Source organism: Tyto alba, unplaced genomic scaffold (genome assembly GCF_018691265.1).
Source record: "Tyto alba isolate M040663 unplaced genomic scaffold, T.alba_DEE_v4.0 Super-Scaffold_8, whole genome shotgun sequence".
In the NCBI taxonomy this organism is placed as follows: domain Eukaryota; kingdom Metazoa; phylum Chordata; class Aves; order Strigiformes; family Tytonidae; genus Tyto; species Tyto alba.
Genome location: NW_024881329.1, coordinates 6363068 through 6376775, shown reverse-complemented (window position 1 = coordinate 6376775; position 13708 = coordinate 6363068). Strand labels below are relative to the sequence as shown.

At 36.2% G+C, this 13708-nt stretch overlaps 1 protein-coding gene across 6 annotated transcripts in view; it reads right to left on the bottom strand.

Annotated features, from left to right (window-relative positions):
- SOX6 (SRY-box transcription factor 6) overlaps positions 1 to 13708 on the bottom strand; it is a 337003-nt gene that overhangs the window by 204234 nt on the left and 119061 nt on the right. For all 6 annotated transcript variants that reach the window (XM_032984902.2, XM_042784521.1, XM_042784522.1 and 3 more), the window contains one exon: positions 12628 to 12838. In XM_032984902.2, the coding sequence (XP_032840793.1) occupies positions 12628 to 12838 (211 nt within the window). The remainder of the gene's footprint in view (positions 1 to 12627; positions 12839 to 13708) is intronic.

Here is a 13708-nt window from a genome sequence, read left to right as displayed (position 1 = left end):
AAAATCTAACTAAATAATGTAAAAAGACCAAAAATAGAAACAATATTCAAAATCGCACCAGTGAAAGCAACAACTCATCATAATTCTCCGACAATAATAATATTGTTCAAATCTATGTGCCATAGGGTTGTTCAACAGTTTTTTGTTTGCTTGTTTGTTTTTAGAAACCAACCCACAGTTTTGTTTTCAAAAATGTCTTTGAACTGTTGGGAGCAGGAATATACTGCCTAATAGTAGTGGAAATTTATCATAATCCATGATTTAAAATATTCTACTTTGGACAGCAAGGGCTTGGTAATATTTAAAAGCAGTCAGCAAGCAGTGGAAACTCTGGTATCTTTTGTAACAGTTCACATGTCAAACTGGCAAAGTGCCCACAGTGTACGGCAGAAAAATCTATTTAATGTCTGCCCCACAAGGCGACATGAGGCTTGATTGGCAGAAAGCAGAGAGTGGCTTTTGATCATGTGTCCTAACAAGCAGTTCCAGCTCCTGTCTCTTCGGCTGAACGGCTCCACATTACCTATTCAAACAGAAGTGACAGGCCACTGCACTACTCTTTGGCTCTAGTCTCACGCAGTGGGAGCTATGCTGGAGACAGAGCCACTGATTAAATATATCACTTTTTCAAGACAAGCAGGTTGTCTGAATCAAAGTTGGACAGAATAGACTCAACATTATTAAAAGAGGATATAAAACTGGAGTTGAGTGATGTTAGGCCAGTTTGTACAGCCTCAGGGATTCACAGACTGACAAGGGGAATAAGGAACAGCAGAACTCATAAAGCAGGGTCAGAAATTAGCTGTGACACCTTGGCCATTTTCCCATCACTTCAGGGCCACTGTGTTTCAAATCCTGTAGTCTCTTTTTGGCCTTTTTTGAAATGATTTTTGTGTGCATGGAGCGGGAGAGGGGACATAAAAATCGTTAACTACTGAAAGTTGCAAATTGTAGTTTACAATAAAAGATAAAATATTAGCTACATGTTGCCACCTGATACACAGTGTTTTCTAATTAGACTGGGGCTTTTCCCTTGTATTCTCATCAGCCAAATTATTGTCATCAAATAATTTGTTGATACAGCACTAGCTACTCTTGCTCTAAGGAATAACTGAAAGCTGGGGAAAATGACTGAATAGAGATGCTTATTACATTGCCTTGTTAGTTCATTAACAAATTGGTTTGATTTTTGAGGTTCTATGTCTGGCCACTGTTGTTTTATCTGATACACAGACACAGAAAGGCAACAGACATGATACGTTGTCTACTCATTATATCACAGAAACAACAGATACACTGAAACTTGGAGGAACCAATGCTCCAACTAAATTTTTAATTACAAGTATAACTGAAGATATAACAAAAACCATTAATAAAGTTGCAGCAACCACATTTAAACAGCTAAAAACACAGTCTACAGAGGAAATAAAAACTGAAGTAAAGGAAGCTTATTTTACCTAATGATGAATGTGCATGCCAGATCTATAAAATTACTTCTGGGCTACTCAAAGTTCTGTAAAAAAACCTGTTAAAATTATGATACAAAATCTAGACAGATTTTTTTTCCAGAACTACTCCTGCAGTAATTCCATTAAAATTAATAGAGTCACCTCAGGAATAAACTTGGTTCAATATTTATTTTTCACTATGGCAATTTCTTCTGACATTTTAACAAACCTCTGCCCGATGTGTTAGTTTTTGTTTCACTGTAAATATTTAAAAGTAATCTACTTGTTACATATTTAAGATATGATAAGGACTGCTAAGACCTACACTGAGAACCACAGCTATTTTAAATATTGAAAATACAGGTAAATTTGAAGATAGAGCAGAAAGAGCCGAATCCTGTCCTCATGCATATCCCTTAACACGTACAGCATAGTTATAAATGCAAGCAGAATTCAGTCTTAAGGTGGTGTTAGACTAACAAGAAATTCAGTACAGAGCTCTCAATGTTTTTGGTGCCACTGCAGGCTCTCTCGACTGTAGTGTTCAGAGTTCCTCCAGATGGGTGAAAGAGCCTGCTTGCTTCAACATTTTCATACAAAAAAAAAAGACAGAAGAGTATTCAAGATGGGTTTTTTTAGGTTCAGTGAAGATCATGATTCACTGTAGAAGGTGATGTCACATCAAGTTCTTTAAGAAATGTGAGCAGGCAGCAGTGCATTACAGCTTCATGTTGAAATATGGCAAATGGTTATGCAAAGCATTAAGTAAAACAGTTAAAAAGGAAGATGAAAATAAACAGGCATTCATACATAGGGCACTGTGCCCAAGAACTCTGGGCACCTATGTAAGTAAAACTAAAAATATATTATGATTAATAAAATAAAACAGCTATTAGATCCATTCCAAAATGCTAGGCTGTAGAACAAGACATTTTGGCACAGCTTTCCTGATTGGCAGCCCCTCTTAAAGACCGACCCAAGACTGCAGCAGAATGGGTGCTGCTAGTCAGGACAGAGCAATGCTAACAGGAGCCTATGTTTAACAGGGGCTATTGCACTCTTTTGTCATCAATATCACAATCTGAACTCTATAGAAACACCACCACTTCTCAATGTTATTAAAGTAATCCAGAAGAGGGAGGATTTTGACACATTAACAACTATTAACTCTCACTTCATTTTGGAGATCACCATGCCAATGAGTAAATAAGGAAGAAGCCTGGCTACAAATGGGAATTAGAAGGATTCATCACAATGCAAAATACACTTATGAAGCATAGAAACATGTAGTTCAGAACACTGAATCATGTTTTGTTCCTGGTTTTCACTTTGCGCTCATCAGCTATGCACTGGGAAGTGAGAGCACACACGCAGGGCTAAAACTGAAATTATACAGATGAATGAGACTCAGACAGGGTTTAAGCCTGCTACTGTTGAAGTTCATGATAAAACCCTTGGCTTTCAAGATATCAAATCAGTCCTACAGTGCAGAACTAGAGGCCTTATTTGAGACGACACCGGGGGTGTTGTGTCCAGCTCTGGGCTCCCCAGTACAAGACAGACATGGGCATACTGGACAGAGTCCAGCAATGGGCCACAAGACAATCAACTGATTGGAGCACCTCTCATATGAGGAGGGTCTGAGAGAGCCGTGAGTATTTATCCTGGAAAAGAGAACGCTCCAAGGGATAATACATAAATATCTGATGGTGTGAGAAAAGAAGACAGATCCACACTCTTCTCAGTGGCGCCCAGTAACAGTAAATGAAAATAGAGGAAATTCCCTTGAAACGCAAGAAAAATCTTTCTTATTGTAAGGATGACCAAGCACTGAACAGGTTGTGTAGTATCTCCATCCTTGGAGATATTCAAAAATTGATGGGACACAGCCCTGAGCAACCGGTTCTAGGCAATCCTGCTGAGCTGGGGGTTGGACCAGCCAATGGCAAGTGGTGTCTTCACACCTCAGCTACTCTGTGGTTCTCCGGGTCTGCAAAACCGACAGCAAACTGAGTGCAGGAGAACATGGATAGATTGTCACTGAAGTAACACGGTATGGCTCTTTCACATATTGGCTGATATACTTGGAAGAAGAAAGCTGCTTTTAATGATGACATCCTAAATTTTATGATGCTGAACTGAGCAGCTCTTTGTAAAAAGGATAAACTCAAAATCCAATTTCCTCCCTCACATTATAAAACACTCTAGAAGATTTTCAAATATTTTAAGCTCAAATTCTTCTCATTACAAATTTCAGGGAAAATAAAAATGTCTAAAAAATACTTAAAGTAATATTTTAAATGGAAAAAATGAACTATTTTTTTTTCCTAATTCTTATTTGTTTTTAATAATACACAAGTGTAACATTGATGTTGAATGGATTTAGTCTCCTTAACATAATATTTGTTTGGGGTTAATTAGCATGGCTGAAGACTAATCTTAATAATTGTTTGTTGTTTCCACTGGAGGCAGGTTTCCCTCACGAAAGAAGTGACATCTTGGAGTTTCAGACTAAAACACGGAGGTGAGAGTAGCTGCTCCCTACGTTAGATGAACAAGACAGCCTGAGCATGTAGCTGCCTCATGCAGCCAGGCAGCGAATGCCTCTGTCTCTCTTGTGGTAACCAAATAAAGTTGTCAAAATTATTTTTAAGTAATGATAAGGTACCTAAACCAAATACTGTACAGAAAAATAAGGAATATATCAGTATTTAAAATGTATATGCTGCTGAGCATTTTTACTGTCATTTCTTTAAGAAAAGCAGATCTAATTAGCTGTATCTCTAAAGTGCGTACCTAGCATTTTTATTATGTATTATAACATTTTGCTTAGAGTTGACATTTTTATTCTGACAAGCACTGTCTGGAGAGCTCTCAATAAATAATACATTTACAATTTTCAGTAAATAAGCACTGGACACAAATCGTTATCCTTACTTACAGCTGCCCCTCTCTAATAGTGCTTTTACAAGTAAGGTGACTGTTCAGTCTAATGCAATACTCTCAGTGCTGGAACGATATTTTCATTCATTACCCCAGTCACAAGCACTCAAAGCACTTTTAGGTCCTGTTGCAAAACAGCAGGAATGGCAAAGCAAATAAGACCAACTAAAACTAAAGTTTATCACCGAAGAAATCTGAGGCCATTCACCCTACAGAACTTGGAAAATACAATGGCACACAAGATTGGCCATATTCGAGTCCTATATTTCCCTCATATTTTTATATTTACATTAGCAATTTTAGGAAGGGAAGTATTGCAGTCTAGTCCCTACTATTAACCTGATGACTACAAAATGTATTTCAATTCCCATTTTAAAGCATGATCTGATCATAATATCGTTTGTGTCACAGTACATCAGAAACCAATGAAGTTTGAATTTATTTTTCTGCTGCCAAGATCATGCACTGAAGCAACTCTCTGCATTTTTACAGCTATTTACTCACTTACATTCTTCATCACAGAGCCCAATATCAGTTGTACCCATTCATACTGAACTTGCCTTTCTTATTGCCCTAAGGAAAAAGCTGGCTTTTTAAATATGCTTTTTAAAGAATGCTTTCCTAATACTAATGACATACTAATAGCGTAAAGATATCAGATATTTTACCATGTCTAAAAAGCAGATTAAAATGAAGAAGAGAATTGTGCAGAAAATTATATAAAATGGAAGCATGGAAACAATTTATCATACAATAAAAATTAAATTGTATCCAGCAGTGAACAATGTCAGAATTGAGAGGTACAGTGGGATTAAAGAAAAAGATGAGATGACCCCTGAAGGTAAGACATTGGAAAAAACAGTCACTGGGGAGAAAGAAGTTGGAATGGTCAGTAGATGCTGGCATTGAGATTTCAGCCTGTTTCAGTTTAATTTGTCCCTGTCTACAGCTCAAGTTCAGAGACAATGAGGAAAGGCTGAAAGCCTGTTTGTTCTAATGAAAGAGATTTTACTTATCTCAGAGATTCAGGGATGAATAAAGACATCTCCCCAATGTAGCATGAGCATCTCAAAATGGTGAAAGTAAACATCCACCCAAAAATACTTTAAAGAGTTATCATAACTAGAAGGGATGTCCCAATCTTCAGAACTGAGACCTGACTTTCAGACTCTCCCCAAAACAGGATTCAAGCTATGATCAACTCTGTTTATTAGCAAAAGCAACAAATTTGTAGATGTGCAAAGACAAAAAGCTTCAACAAGAAAACAACCTACACTGGGAAACTGAACCTCTAGAAAAGTAGAAGCTCCATTAAATGACAGAATCTACATCTAGGTAACCGCCTACTAGTAATCAAAGTGTATTTTCACCTGGCAGGTCTTCATATGGCTACTTCCATTCAACTTCCAGCAGATCCTATTATGAAAAAATGCTACCATCACACTCACCACATTCTTGTTGATAATCCTGAATTAGAGCTAAGAACTGAAGGGACATGAAAACTTTTTACTGAAAAGATATTCTCCATAATCTATTGATTTATTCATATAGATATCTATGGATTCTATGATATCTATGGAAAAGCCTGAGCTGTGCCCCATTTCTGCACCATGACCAAATTTCTGAACAAAAAAATACTGAAGAGAAACTTTCAAATGTAGCATGAGACATACTGAAAAATGCTGAAGAATTACTACACTGTAATCCACACACTGTGAGTAATGACTAGACGCTCAAATGTTACAACAGTGGGCAAGGTTGTAGTGTAGACAACCAGATAATAAATGCAAAGATAAGGTGGGAAGATGACAACATGTGCCAGTTTCTTAAAAAAAAAATTGTCAGAGAGCATATAATCACAAAACAGTACTCTGAAATACTTAAAGGATATGACAGGAAATAATAAAAAGATGCATAAATTCTCATATACCTGGAAGGATAAATTAAAAAAGAGACAAAATATTAATGACAAGATACGGTAAGGTTACATAGGCGGGGTCTGCCTTTGCAAATAAAAAAAAAATATTTACCTAACATATGTTGCATTCTAAATGTCACTAAAACAAATTCATTGAAGTTATTTCTGCTTCAAACAAGAATGAATTTTTGATAGAAAAATGAAATACATGAGATAGAAAGAAACTAGGCTACATCTTCTTTTGGTTACTGGGAAGATAACCCTATAAACAACTTTCTTTGTGTTAATGTTCCTAAAAAGTTCTAAATTAACGCCATAAGGCACGGGGATTCATTGTACACTTCAACAAATGAATTCTTAGAAATTCTATGATCTATAAAAATTCTCTAAATAGAAGAATATATTTTTCTAAAACAGCAACATAAATTGGAAGACAAAAGGAGTGACCAATGTGATTTTACCAAGATCACTGGATGAAAAAGAAAAAAAAAAAAAAAAAAAAAAAAAAGAGTATCATTTAATTATAAGGTAAGGAGATAAGTGATTCAAGAAAAGAGCAGTTTAAGAAAACGTGCCTCATTATCTCTCCTCTGGTCTGACCTCGATCATCTATTTATTGTGATATGGGGCTCTTCTTTTTTTATTTTGGAAGCATGTTTGGAGCTTAGCAGAAAAATTCCTCAGCCTAGATACTATGGTACACAGCTACTAACAAAAAGCAAGTAAAAGATATGTATTAAACTAACTATATAAATAACTGATTCTGAATTTTCTTACCAAAAATTATTTTTAAGAAGAAGAAAAGGGAAACACGATGAGCACAGTACCTAGCAGGTGTGGTGAAGATTTTCAAAGATGATTAAAGGATTTGGAAGAAGGTGAGTTTTTTCACATGCAAAGAGCTTGTTTCTAGCAGGAACGCTGGTTACCATTTATGAATTCCATAGGCATCACCAAAAATAGAACAGTAGTATTAATTAATTTTTAACAATTAGTTTGGATAATCCTAATACCAAATCCCATTAACACTTTTAAATCCTTGAAACAGAACAAAATATACGTAGGCACTAAGAAAACTAAAGAATAAAGAACAGGGGTCTATATAAGTCAGGTGTATGAAGACAACCGGGGATCGTGCCTTCATCAGTGGAAAGTGTGGGTATAGAGCACACCACAAGATAAATAACTTGAACTAAATTTCAGTAAAACTTCTAAAAAACATTCAAAAATATTCGTTGCCCACAGAAGGTCAGTAGTTCACTTCTAGATCTGACCCACAAAAGAGAACTCCTGACATGTAATGTCCTCAGAGGTTGTGCTTAAAACTATACCAGAAAACAAGTGTCTATGCCTGAACTCTGTTCTCAGCTTTGGCAGGCTTAAAACAAAGAATACAAAACTGAAAATCCCCATTCACTTAATACAATATAGCACGCAGAGTTTAATTAAAAATAAGTAAATAAATAAATAAAAGCAACAAGAAAAAACAACACAATAAAACGCCAACAGCAAGAAAACCTGCATAAAATTACAACGTCATGGTTTACCAGTGTCCAGTTATAAAGCATAGGATGTGAAAGTTTATTTACTTCTCAGTGAAGTGACCAGGAAATATGTACATATTTGTGTGTGCAATGTTTGAGTATACTGTCCGTACCGGCATGATAGAAAATTTTATAGAGGAAGTGTCAATCTATTCTAAATCAATATAAAAGAAAGACTTCAATTATTAACTAATGAAGCTGGAGGGAAAAAAAAGAACAAAACACAAAATCAGAAAAACCACCATGACCAAGTAGTGTAGTAAGATTTTCCCTATTGCATATAAAATGAATAATACATGTGAATCCTTAATTTTTAATTTAGATATCTTTAGACGTATTATGTATCACTATGAGTTACATATATATCCACCCAAAGAGAGAGAGTACAAACAGGTGCACATGACAGAGAATAGATGGAAATTTATGAATATAGTACTCTTTATATAGATGTTCATTATTCCGACATGCATACATATAAATCTTTGATCTCTGAATGTTCAACTATGGTCTTCAAGGAGGAAGCAAGAACGGGAAACAGTTTATAAAAAGCTTGTGCTAGAATTGTGAACTGAGCTTGGTTGAAAAATGATACTGTATACATCGCTCAGAATCAAGGTCAAAAGTGAATTAGGAATCCAGGCCCTGAGTAATGAGGGCTTAGCACTTAGCAGAAATGACATGCCCAGTTTCCAGCTCAGAAGTGCCAGCTGACCTGCCAACCTAACATTCCAGATCTGAAAGGGGGAAATCTGCTCTCCTAGCTACAGACAAGATGTGTACTACTAATTATTGCTCATAGAGGCTTATGATGAAGTACAGTAGGATAGTTGTCAGGAAGCCAATTCTCCGCCTAGAATTCCGGCAGCCCAGGCGATGCAAACCTGTCCCACAAAAGTAATACAAGCAGTACTCTGAAAGAAAGGTCTTTTAGTGAAAGGGGATAGAAAGGGAAAGAAGCAGTCTGACTGTGCTATCTAACATAAACTCTTCATTTGAGTTGTAAAGAGATTTAATACTTGATTGTACAGGAGGATACTTCCAAAGAAAAAAAGCCAGTAAAACAATCCTCCTGCTCATAGAAAAACTAAGACGATGGATGCATTGAAGTTATCCAAGAGGCCTTAGAGTCCAGTGTTGTTGATTAAATTAGACACCTGTTCATATCTGACCTCTTCTGTCTTATGAGAACACATGTCAGTGAAGTCTTTACATACTCAAATTAACTCTAAATATTTGTAGCATTCTTTTTTTTTTTTTTTTTTCCCAGTTACAATTTTCTCATCAATTTTCTCATTCCTGAATCAAGACACAGGAACACCTTAATGTACAAAGTATGCAAGTACTGGACCATGAAGTCAAAACATACTGTTTAACCTGTGATGTTGGTAATCTTTGTTCAAACTGCAAATAATGTTAAAAACATACCTAAGGTATATTCAGTCCTGTATGAAGCTCTCGTGTTCCCAGTATTAAACACAAGGCATGACACTGGCTGAAGCACTATTATTAAAGAGAGATTAAAACAGCTGTACATTATGCTGGAGCACTCACTCTTTCCTTTACAAACAGACGGTCCTGGATTACAAGCAGCACTTGACCATTTAAATCACTACAACAACCAGATTTAACCAGCTGGGCCATATTCTCTTAGGCAATGCCTGTTGACCTCCTCCGTCACAGCTGCTCAGATGAAATTCTCATTAGACAACTTATTTTCAGAAGCCAAAGGACTCTGATTAAATATATCTATTTAGACACTATAAAGGTTTTCAGTATATATTTCTTTTCCAATGTTATGAGATACAACGGAGACTACAAGTAGTATATACAAGCATAACAGACACCTAATATCTGAAGGTATAACACAAAATATTTATTTAAGTATTTGACACCAGCAACTCATATTACTCAAATTCAGCTCCTATAGATGGACCAGAAAGCTACTATAAAAACATTAAAAGACACTTGTTGCTGTACTCGCATGGGGGTTCAAGCAGATGACTGGAATTCTTCAGTTCCTTATTCCACTCTTGACTCTGCAATTAACTTGACATATAACCGTATCTTAGCCTATTCCCACAGCTACACTGATGGTCATGGAGCTCCTCCCTATAAAAGATCCTCACATGTACTATTAATTTATTCAAAGGAGTGATGCAAGACTTCAAGCCCCACAGATTTTACACAGTAGTATACAGTAGAAATACATGTCTTTTCCCCATTACATTCATTAAAACAATTATAATATGCTATCTATTTGCTCAAAAAGTCAGCAGATGTTTTTCAATTTGGGTAAGCAATTTTGTGGCAGATCAGGACTTATTACACAAAGGGCTTCTCAACAGCATTGAATGCATACCATTTTAAGAAAAGAACTCCATAGAAACCTATTTTAAAGGATAGATGTTAAAGAGCATCATGTATGGTACATGTGTGATTAGGCTATTAATTAGGTTGTTTAAAAGAGACTACAATATGGCAAAACATCTTCATAATCTCAAATCTCATTTCTCCAGCTGACTGCACTGAGTCTGTTGCAGCTCCCACAGTCTCATCAAGGATCAGAGTCTTAAAAGAGTAATTATTTTTTAAATGTTATTTTATTCCAATCAAACAAGTATGGAAAGTTTACCTTTTTTTCATTGAGAAACCTCTGAATACTGAAATAGGTATTCAAATCTGTCGTAAGAATTTTGGTATGTCTAGTCCACACAGAAATTTAAAACTACTGACCTCCATAAGCGTAATATCCTGAAGAATTTCTAATCCTTCTACTAATGATTTTTCCATGTTAGATTATATGGTACCAGTCAGATCTTGATTAATTATTTTCTAGAAAGTGGAAGTGACTTTTTTTTCTACAGAAAATGCTGGATGAATCAAAAAGAACATAACATGAAGATACAGTCAATTACCTTTGAGTTTACAGGTAGACTTTAGAATAGTTTTCCAGTATAACATGGATTTTTTTATAGATCAAAAATCACCTTTATTTCACAGCTGGTGAGAATATACAGCATGGAAGGCTCAGACTCAGTGAGAGGGATCTCTCTGCTGTGCACATACCTCTCTTAAATCAACTGGTGTATACCAATACAGAGGAAGTGCAGAAAATTCTTGGGAGTTCATGTAAAAATAAGCTATGAAATGCTTGAATCCTCACAGTAAAATACTATGTTTAAACTTTTTGATGCACATTTTTATTAGCACACCATTCAGTATACTCCTGGAAAAGTCTTAGCTGTGGTGTCACTACAATCAACAGCAACTTGTATACTCCCGCAGCAAAGTATGAGCCAAGACCTTTGATTAGCATGGAGTGTCGAACGACTGTTACTGTCTGTAAAAAACAACTTCGCCAAAGTAACATTTAAAATAGTTTTCCTAGTCTAACCACCAAAGCTAAGAAAGCAATTTTTAAAAGAGTGATCTTTACAGCTGAAAACAGACAGATGGTAGTAAAGAATCTGGGACATTCTCTCTTTAGAGATGTTTCACCAGCTTCAGAAAGGACACCTATAGAACACATTTATCTATGTGCTGGCATTTAACAATTATGCCAAGAAATTTGAAAGCCTACTTCCATCCCTACATGATTCTATCCCATATTTAAACATCTTATTGTATCAGCATTAATTTTAATTGAAATATACATTGCTACATGGAACTGAGGGATCCTAAAGTGCCCGGTGTGAAGTACACTGTGACCATACCATCAAACTGAGGTGGTGAAACCCATTCTGAACCCATTCATATTTCAAAGAAAAAAGGGATCACAAAGTTCTACTGCCTTATGGTTCTACTATGTTACAAATATTCCTCCTGGGTTATTTTTAATGCCACAATACAACACTGGTAAAATAAAGATAACAGATTCCACACAGGTGCTTCCACATCTGTTTATCTCTTTCAGAGCCTCCTGCACTCTCATCTTCCCTGGTTCAAACTCATGTATGAGCTCACAGACGAGAAGGTATTGCTGCAGAAGCAACCAGGACTTCATACTACTTGACATGGGAAGAGATTTTCGTAGTGGACCCTGACCATGTGCACACATATACTGATAAACTCATTCTCCAGTTCTGTTTAGTTCCTATCAAGGCCAAAATCTTAACAGCTAATGAAAATATCCAAATAAGGAAGGAATACATAAACTGCCTCAGAGCTCAAAGATTTGTCCTCATTTTTATCTCTCTCTCTTAACTCTTGTAACAGTATCTGAGCAGATTATAAAAAAATACATTATTTTTTCAGCTGCAGCTCTAGATATATAAGTCAGAACTAGGTACTCTTCACTCTCAAAAAAACCGTTTCCCATTCTTCTAGCCACAGATGCTGGGTCATTAAGGTGATGAAAGATGAGAATTTCTAAGGCCAAACAAAGCAGCTGATGTTTTATTAATTCTTATTGTTTAAAATAAACATTTATATTTTAAAAGAACAAGAACCAATACCACTGAAGAATATCCCTCACAACTTTACAGTCTGTTAAGAATTCATCATAACCTTTCAAGTAAGAGTTGAGTTTTCACCTAAACCGATGTTCTTGCTTTGACTCACAGACAACCAACACAATTTAGAAAGTTTAAAAAACTGGCATATTTGTCTAAAATCCCTAATGGATCTCATTGCCATGGTAACCTGTGAATAACTTTATCCTAGCCTTTGCCAATTATGCAATTTTCTGGCTCTTGATACCCAACACATTCTTTACGCCATAAAAATTGTAGGGTTTGGGGGTGGGGAAACTGTATCAGTCTTATCCAACACATACCCTCTTGCTCAGTCCTGGTCATTTCTTCTAGTTTCTTCTGCTTTAGTGTGTCCACCACATCTGCAAGGCTTCCTTTGCGGCGTTCAGGTGTTCCAAAGTTAACACTGGTCATTAGCTCACTGCGGTCACGACCCCCTTCGTCGGGCTTATTTGGTGAGGTAGAGGTATTTCGGAAGGAATATAGGGAACATAACTTATTACTCTCTGACTCCTGCAAAGAAACAATACAATGTGAAAACATAGGCTATTCTCTTACATCAAAAGGATCTCAGAGGTAAAAGTTGAAAGCATCATTTATTAGTCTACAATACTAACAAGCCTACATATATCCTCCAGTTTCTAAAATGAGCATTATGATTTGAATTTCTCAGGTGCAGTGCTTGCCAGGGCTCTTTTTTCCCTAAGGCCAGTCCTCTCCGTGCTTCTGACGATCATACTTCATGCCTGAGATACTCATCATCAAGGATTTTCCTTGTTAGAAACAAGCCACTTCAACACTTTTTTCATTGAATATGTTAATCTTTTACAGTTTTCTTTAGTTCCCTAAGTAAGGGCAATACATGTAGCCTTAAGAGAGAAAATACAGGCAAGGACAAATTATTGCTGGATAGATCCACAGCTAATGGAAAACAACATAACTCTGAAACTAGAAAAATAGTTGGGCCAATAATGACTGAGGAGCAAAGAATCTGCTTCACAGTTAAACAAATTTTATAGTATGTCCCTACCCATGTTCATTCACTCCTCTTTAAATTAATCCCTTTTCTTAAATAATGGAGGTTATAATGCTTCTAATATACAGAAGGAGATGTTACTTTCCAGGCTAATGTGGATGAGAATGAGGAAGGAAATGAGTTTATGGCAGAACAAGTCACGTATGCTGATACATAGGTATTGAGACTACATGTATCAGAGAAGGTGTTGTACAGTCAAAAACACAGAAGGAGAAGTAAAAAGGGCTCATCTCCCTTGATAATAGATGACTCATAGTATTTGAGTGATAAGTTAAAAATAGAAAGCATCAAAAAGCAACGAGTACTGCCACTTCTCAGTTTTGTGATACCACCAGTCAAGCCCTTCA